The following is an 8,889-nucleotide window of genomic DNA, read 5'->3' on the forward strand; positions in this document are numbered from 1 at the left end:
AGATATGATTTTCGCCATACACAGATACGATGATAATTATAATTTTGTTAAAATACGTGCTTAAATAAATTAGATCATACTAATACTAGCATTTAGCAAAAGAGAATGGCCTCATTGGAGGAGGGGAGGGGGGGTTCTAAATATGAATAATTACATGAAAGAGATATGTGAGCCTTACAACCTTGAAAACACTCTTGGTTGACAAAACCAAATTCACTGTGTGTTGCTTGTAAGTTATTTAATGCAAGAGATATTTGTTGTTTTCCACAAAAGATGCATAACTCTAGGTTTGTAGCAACTATCCCTTCAGGAGATCCAATGAACCTCAGTATACAACCCAAAGATGACATTCTGGTAAAGAGCAAGTGACAAGCAACTATGATGTTGAAGCAAGTTCAACTTCAAGTGTCAATTTAACACCAGCCCTAAATGCAGTTGTTGACATATTGAGTGTCTGAATCAATCTGGTGATATCCATGGATATATCTGCTGGAGATTTAACACCGTGGTTAACCTAGAAAGTTCAGATAACACACGCATTGTCGCTGCTGTGCTCACAACATCGCAGAAGCCATTGCATCAGCTGCCCAAAATTTCCAGCATCTCCAAATGTCAAAAATCAAATCCGTTAGCCTTCCAAAATTCACCCGAGACCCTCAGGACTTTAACCAAATATACCAACATGTTCCAAAATACCATACGAACTTAGTCGAGGCCTTAAACCACGTTAAACAACACTAAAATTTTGAATCGCGCCATGAATCGAATTATAGTTTTCAAATCTTCCAACTTCTATATTTTGCGTCAAAACATATCGAATCAAACCGGAAGGACTTCAAATTTTGCACGCAAATCATAAATGACGTAATGGAGCTGTTCCAATTTTCGGAATTGAAATCCGACCTCGTTATCAAAATTTCAACCTTCGGTCGAATTTTTTCCAAAATCTCCTATTTTCCAACTTTCGCCAAAATACGTCGAATTGTCCTACGGACTTCCAAATTCAAATCCGAACATACGTCTAAGTTTGAAATCACTATACAAAGCTATTGACATCATCAAATCTCCATTCCGGGGTCGTTTGCTCAAAAGTCAACTCTCAAGTCAATTCTTTCTATTTAAGCTTCAAAATGAGAATTTTTCTTTAAATTAAATTCCGAATCTTCCGAAAACTAAACTCGACCATACACGCGAGTCATAATACATATTACGAAGCTGCTCGAGACCTTAAGTCCCTGAACGGGGCGTTAAATTCTTAAAACGACAAGTCAGATCGTTACACGCATGTTAGGTACACGGTTTGAACATAAGCATTAGTGATAATTTCTTATGTAACACAACAGGGAGAAAACAACAGTGAGAGCAGATTGAAAGCTCATATAACATTTGGTAAAAACAAAATAGACTGCATATTGAAGTGATTAGATGAAACTTTCACTACGCCTTGTGAGGCTGAAAGATACATAAAATTAAAGTTCCTACCCTTTAGCTCATAATCTAGGTTAGCTCATAACCAAATTAACTAGCAAAGAAAGGCATGAAATTTACAGAGCAACTGGGAGGTTCATTGTGCGGCAACAGATTAAGGTATAATAACATACTACCTGACTCACTGTACAGACAAAAATGTTGATTTAACACAAGGATCAAAAGAAACCATTTCGGGGCAGCAAGGGAACACTAGAAGAAAATAGTATGTGTGTCGAGGATTAAGATTGCCAGTACCTTTTCTGCTACAACCACAGCCATAAGGCGTCCAAGGATCTCTTGGTCAGATAATCTTGCAAATCGGACCAGGCACATATACTTTGAATCAAACGCTCAATATTCCTATCATCTGATGCATTTAGCTCCAAAACGGTCTCTTTATAGTTTGGTACCAAAAGCTCATGAGCAAGAGCCAATATACTAGTGGTTTTGCCAGTACCAGGAGGAACCTGCAGAAGGTTTTATATAGAACTGAATATCTAACATGAAGAAACTATGCACAAAATTTTTAGCAAACTGCTTTTGCCAATTCAATGTGACACCAAAGGGACAAACATTTCAGAGTCTGGAAGTCCTAAATTAGATATGCATTTGAGTAAAAATGGTCAACTTCCAGGAAAACTAGCAATAACTACTTTGTTTTTATACATTCTCATCAATCAACACATTAAAACTCAATGTTACTCAAGGATACAACTCAGGAATCATAAAAAGATGGTATGTGAAACCAAAGACCATTCTTCCAAAAATAGAGTACGCACAAGAGGTAAAAGAATCAGTATCCAACATCAGGTATAAGCTAATACAAAAGATCATAGTTCTTTGCAAATATGTGTACATATAACTATGAAACTCCAAGTACCATTGAGCAAGCACCATCAAGATCTACACAAGAAAAGGAATAAGGAATGCTTCATATTCAGGACTTATTGACCTCAAGAGAATAAAACTGAGGTCGCAGTAGCAAAACTGTAATCCAGTAAAAGTCAAACACATTGTATGGAGCTTTTAGGCCATGTATGAGCTTCAATGGCCACTTCTGGAACACTAAATTTCCCACTAACAATTTCTTATAGCATGACCTACCGAAAAAAAGCCTCCTTTCCCAGTAGGCTCCCAAACAATAAACTCCTTTCAACAATTTTGCAACACTGTTGATATCTCAATCAGAACAACTTTGTTTGAGGCTTAAACTCCATTTGTAACCAGATTTACATTGTAGAATAGTGACTTGCAGTAAGAGCAAAGATCTCAGGATTCTGCTTCTTAGAGTTAGAGGGGTGTTCGCAGACCAAGTCATTCCAAATTTTAATCTTTTCCCAATTTACCACTTTTTATTTGTACTGTTTCTGAGAAATCAGGCCAATGATTCCTTATGGAGTTGCAGATCCTAGACCATACATGGAACTTACTAATTGTGCACCAGAATGCCAACTCCCTATACTTCACTTGTACCAGCTTTATCCAACGCTATTGTTCTTCTTTGAATATCTCCATAACCAATTCATTATTAGAATTTCACTATAGTTCAAGCTTGTGAACAATGGCAGAACCATAAATTTATACAACGGGATACAAAAAAATCTACAACGTCATAGTTGGAATTTGAACCTAAGGCCTAAAGCAATTTTGAACCTCCTTCACAACTACATTTTGATTTTTTTTTTCATAACAGTGCACATATATCAAAAAGAAGACCGGTTTCACTCTTTTATATTGTATTATTTTTCGATGAAGGGGGCTCGATCCCTTCATTCTACCTAGTATCCATGATAGCAAAAGTCAGAAATTGAAGTACTGAAAATGTGAGGAAAATGGGAAGGACTAAAGCAAGAAAATGGGGAAAAGCAGTTAACTTTTGAGGATATAGCAGTGATTGAAAATGTGAATGATACAACTGTTGAACATGAAAACAAGAAAACTGATCTAAGGGAAGATGAGAATGCCTTACTACAACAAGTTCTTGCAGAGGCTGTTGAACCATATGGTATTAAAAGTTGGTGTTAGGAATTATTCTATTCATGGTCAAAGGGAACTTCTACATGCATTTTGTCATTGGGATAAGGCTAGTTGGAGTACAATGGTTTTTGTTTGGCTTCTGAACTGAAATTCTTCAGCCAAGAGCTTATATTAACTCCATATTTTACAGTTCAATCACCATTACCTTATTTGTTCGACCATGTTTTGCATAATGCTTATTGTGATTGTGGCACACGAATCACACCTGATGAAACTGTTGTTCTTGGGGCTGCAGTATCAACTGGTGCAATTGTTAGATATGAGTGATATTGTTCTTTTGGATATGACACCATTATTTCCTAGAGAGGGAACTCTTGATGATTTTATTCCCTATACTCAAGAGAGCAACAAAGCAATATAAATTCCTAAAGAAATATAAACACAAGTCGAGATAGCAACAAAAACATTAAACATTAGCTGAAGTAAAATGATCACAAGTCTAGACAACCATTACAAATTTAAATTCCTAGAAATCAAAAGTAGTCACAACGAAAACATTAAGCACTAACTAAAGCGATATAAACACAAGTCTAGACAACCACTAAAAATTAAATTCCTAGAAAGCAAAAGTAGTCCACAACGAAAACATTAAGCATTTGATTGGTGATTTGCGTTGTTATCCGCCAATGAGCCTCTTACATCAATTGGTGAAGTAGGTTCATTCTCTGCATCATCAGGCTGAAACAATAAAATGATATTCAGTGAGAAAGTTATATAGATTAATTCCAAACAAGATCAGGAAACAAGATTGTATCAAATGTAGCCCTTATCCTAACCAAATCAAAGCCTTTAACTTCTGCTAGGAGATGGGAATTCCTTGCCACCACCTCCATCTTTAGCAAAGTTAGCAACAAGTTTTACTAGAATTAGATGATATGAACTGTATATTGCACTAACTTTATTTTGTTATCAAATAGAAGTACAATGCAATTAAACTGACCAGAAGTTGTTGTAACAGAAGAAGATAGATTATATTACTTCTTACCTGTGGTTAAAGCGCAAACAGACCAGCAAATTCTTCAGGAACCACACCTTCCTTTGACATCACGTAGACCTTCAACGCATTTAAGGTGCCTTCTAGTTGGGATTCCACACGCATAAGCTTTTGTTGCAAATGGGTATATGTTGCAGATGATGTACCGTAGCTAGATGAAGAAACACTCGGATCACTAAGTCGTCCTTTCGTATTCGTGAATGTGTTCAAAGGAGATGCTCCCATACCCATACATCGTACTCTCCCAGAGTGCTCTGCCCCTAACATCTTGCCAATAACATCATTTGGGGAAACTTCACATTCATTAGTATCACATTGAGTCATATTCAATTCAATTTGTTCCTACAAGCAGATAAAATATCAATTAGTAAGTACAAGATAGCAAGACTTGAGTTGCAGAATGTTATACAAAACAATGAAAATGATGTTAGAAAAATGCATCAAAGCTAGACTTACCCCTATAGTCCTTGCCGCATCATTTACAAATGATCCATTAGCTTTCTTATGAGCTTCAATAAATATTTTTCCACGACTAGGAGTTTTTCCAGTTTCCAAAAACTAAAAAAGAAATGTATTAAAAAAGTTATCATAAAACATTTTAATTAGAGAAAAAGTAAACTTAATAAGGTAATGTGCATACAAGCTCATATCGTCTTCTCGAGTTAGCTTTTGAACCACCAGTGTGAGGCATTTTTTGTTTCTTTCGAATTTCTTTATTTCTTCTACAAAGCTCCTATCAACAAAAACAAATACAAATTTAAAACATCATCTTCATTTAATTATGATGAAACTTGTTAAAATAATCTGAATCTTACCATTGTTGATGATTTTTTATGATAAGCAACAAAAATAGCACATTGATCTTTATTTGTACCTGCTGGCACATTACTTATAATTTCATTTTTGCTTTTGGTTGGGTCAAAATATTCATTCCACAACTTCTGCCTATGTGTAGCCCACTTCTTCGAAAGACTATCATTGCAGTATCTATATGCAATGGACTCACTTAACCGAAAATCAAATCGAGGCTTCAAACAAAAAATTAAAGTTAGTTTTTTCATGGTATAAAAATCTAGGTGCAATAAGTACATATGTATGTAATAACACTTGTACCTTCAATATTGTTTCAAAGCAGTCTTCCATATACTTCTTAGGCATTCCCGATGGCCCTGACCACTTCTCAAAACTAATCGGAAACAAATTACAATCAATTGCCAGCGATCCACAATATCCAGCAAGTAATCCTTGTGCTTCACCATATTCTGCATTGTAGTCATCAAAATTCACAATGACGCGCTCCCCAACAGTTAGGTTGTTAACTTCATTGACCTTGACCCTAATTTGCTTGGTAGCATTTTCCGAGTCTTTAACAAGAAAACAAGTTACTTAACCAAAAAGGAAGAAAAAATAAGATTCTCATAAATTGAAGTAAAAATATATGTAAGGCATATACCTTTTGCCTCTACTGTCCAATACTTTGTAGATTCACGTCCTGCATGGCGAGATGTTTCACTTGAATTAGAAGGCAGAATTGGAGCTTGTTCTTGTTGCGGGACTTCATGAGCATGTGGGAGGGCTTGTACTGTTGTTGAGGGCTCGATAGCATATGATTGGACTGGAGTTGCTGATGATAAAGAATGTCCATGAGCATCATGTGGTTCACGAGCTGACTTTAGTGGATTCCGAAAACGCCTAATCTTCGGCATGGCTGCGTATTCATAAGAAAAAGAGAGAGGTGAATCAAATATGAAGAGGAACTAAACATCAGACAGAAGATGATACAAAAAATTGTCCCGAAACTACCCAACAAACCCAATCAAGAGCCACAAAGGATCTGGTTTTTTTACTCCGAACAAAACAAAATAAATAAACTAAGTACAATATACTCTACAAACAGTCAAACTCAAATAATTAGCAAAGAGAATCACAGAGAATCAACAAACTACACAATGTCACGATTTTGGTAAAGCTAAGCAGTGAAATTAAAATGAACAAACTTAAAAGAATTAAAATATAAAAAGAAAACAGAGAACTGACCTAATGCTCACCAGGAATTTCATCTCTCTAAGAGGCACTATATGCTGAATATATAGCTCTGGAAGTGGAAGTTTCTTACGCAGAAATGGGAGATCAGGGGTCGAGGGGAAGGTGGGAATATGGAGGGAACAATGGCGGGAATAAAGAGAAGTTACCTGAGTAGTTGAGTTAAAAAACGAGGGAAAAAACCGAGGGAAATGAAAAGGAAAATAGTGAAGTGGTTTCTTTACTTTTTCCTCGGTTTAGTTTTCATTACATTTACAAGAGAATTCAATTTGCTGTAATTTCACATTTTGAGCTACAGAACTATTTTTCCCAGCAAGTATCGGTAAAGATACTTAATTAAGCCATATGTTGTGACTTTAACTTTAAATATAGCTAGTATATGAACTAAATCAGACTTCTAATCATAGCATAATACGATTCCTATTTGAAGTTATCTTTAATTGAATCATAGAATTATATTTGGACAAAATTTATTTGATCGAACTCCTAAATAGTAGAAAAGTTTTTTGAGTTTACAGTTTTATCCTGTCACGACCCAATCCCCGAACCCGGTCGTGATGGCGCCTCTCGCGGAGACAAGGCCAGCCAAACCAAAATGGAACACCTCTTTTAAATAGTTAATCATCATAAACAGTAGTAACATATAATATAATATTCATAAATTGTGGAATTTAATGATAATAACAGCAGGAACCATCCCGACACAGCCCAAACCGGGGGTCACAAGTCATGAGCTATTACAGAATCTGCTATAGGTCTACAAAGTACGGAATCCGATACAACAGTCTGAAGAAAACATAAATGATAGAGGATAAGAGATACAAGGGGCTGCGGACGTCAACAGCTACCTCGTAACTCCAAATCACTGCCTAGCCTGAAAGGAATCAGTGCTCAGGTGCGGACTCTGCTATACCTGAATCTGCACATACGGTGCAGGGAGTAATGTGAGTACTCCGACTCAGTGAGTAATAATTACAAATAATGGCTGAAAGTATGAAAACACGTAAAGGCACAAAGCAATTCCATATCAAGCAGTAAAATCACTTAAAACAGTAAATCAATGAAGAAATCAAATGATATTCATTTTTAAACAAGTAAAACAGGTAATTTAACAGGTAATTAACAAGTAGAAATCTGCCCCTCGAGCACAGTGTCAATCGCTCAGCATAGTATCAGCCCCTCGGGCTCACTCTCAGTACAGTATCAGCCCCCCGGGCTACCTTACAATCACTCAGCATAATGGTCAGCCATTGTTACCTGACCAAATTGCATCATACAATGTCATTGTTACCACTGTTTCAAATCACATGGGTACCCGCGCTCACTGTGGGTGTGCAGACTCCGGAGGGGCCCCTTACGACCCAAGCGCTATATCAAGCCACCTCGTGGCATCATCACTCAGCATATCTTCACATCACTCAAGCCACCGTATGACATAAATAGTATCTCAGACCCTCGGCCTCATATCACTCAGCATATCCTCACATATGGCCATCGGCCTCACTTAGTCCAGAAATCATCATAATCCCCTTGGGCATTAGTAAAACAGTAGTTCTCAGCCCAAAATATGATGTAGAAATATCATTTAAGTTTTAAATCTGAGTAAAAGTGGTTGAGTTTGTAAAACAATAGATATCAACAGGACTGAGTTCAATAATAAGTCAAGCAGTAAGGAAACAGTGATAAAAATCCCCAAAGGGTTCAAATAGTTGGCACGAAGCCCAAATATGGCAATCAGCCCAAATCATGATGATAACAAATGAATTTCAGTCAAATATTCAGTAAAGTCATCAATCGAGATGGACCAAGTCACAATCCCCAGTAGTGAAAGAGCCCACGCTCATCATCCAGCACGTATCTTGCCTCAATATAGCACTACGATGTGCAATCCGGGGTTTCAAACCCTCAGGACATCATTTACAACCATTACTCACCTCGAACTGGCTAATTCTCTAGCTCGCGACGCCCTTTGCCCCTCGAATTGGCCTCCACGCGTGTCGAATCTATCCAAAATCAGAACGAATACGTCACAATATGCTAAGGGAATAAAGCCCAAGCGAAAACATTCGAAAAATATCAAAAATCTCGGAATTAGCAAAACCCAAGCCCCGGGCCCACGTCTCGGAATCGGGTAAATTTACATTTTCAGAATCCTTATACCCTCACGAGTCTAACCATACCAAAATTATCCAATTCCGGTACCATTTGGTCCTTCAAATCATCATTTTACATTTTTGAAAGGTTTCATAATTTTCTTCCCAAATTCCATCTCAAATCACGAATTAAATGATGAATTCAGGGGTAGATTCGTGTATTCTAGCCAAATCTGAATTAAAATCACTTAC

At 36.9% G+C, this 8,889-nt stretch overlaps 1 protein-coding gene across 1 annotated transcript; it reads right to left on the reverse strand.

The window, feature by feature from the left end:
- Positions 1-4,498: 4,498 nt before the first annotated feature.
- LOC104236904 (uncharacterized) lies at positions 4,499-6,207 on the reverse strand. The gene is made up of 6 exons (XM_070165077.1): positions 5,955-6,207; positions 5,615-5,865; positions 5,317-5,529; positions 5,142-5,234; positions 4,958-5,059; positions 4,499-4,843 (listed from the first exon to the last, which is right to left on the reverse strand). The coding sequence occupies exons 1-6, from the start codon at positions 6,205-6,207 to the stop codon at positions 4,499-4,501; spliced, it is 1,257 nt and encodes a 418-aa protein (XP_070021178.1).
- Positions 6,208-8,889: the final 2,682 nt, after the last annotated feature.

Source organism: Nicotiana sylvestris, chromosome 2, assembly GCF_000393655.2.
Source record: "Nicotiana sylvestris chromosome 2, ASM39365v2, whole genome shotgun sequence".
Lineage (NCBI taxonomy): Eukaryota > Viridiplantae > Streptophyta > Magnoliopsida > Solanales > Solanaceae > Nicotiana > Nicotiana sylvestris.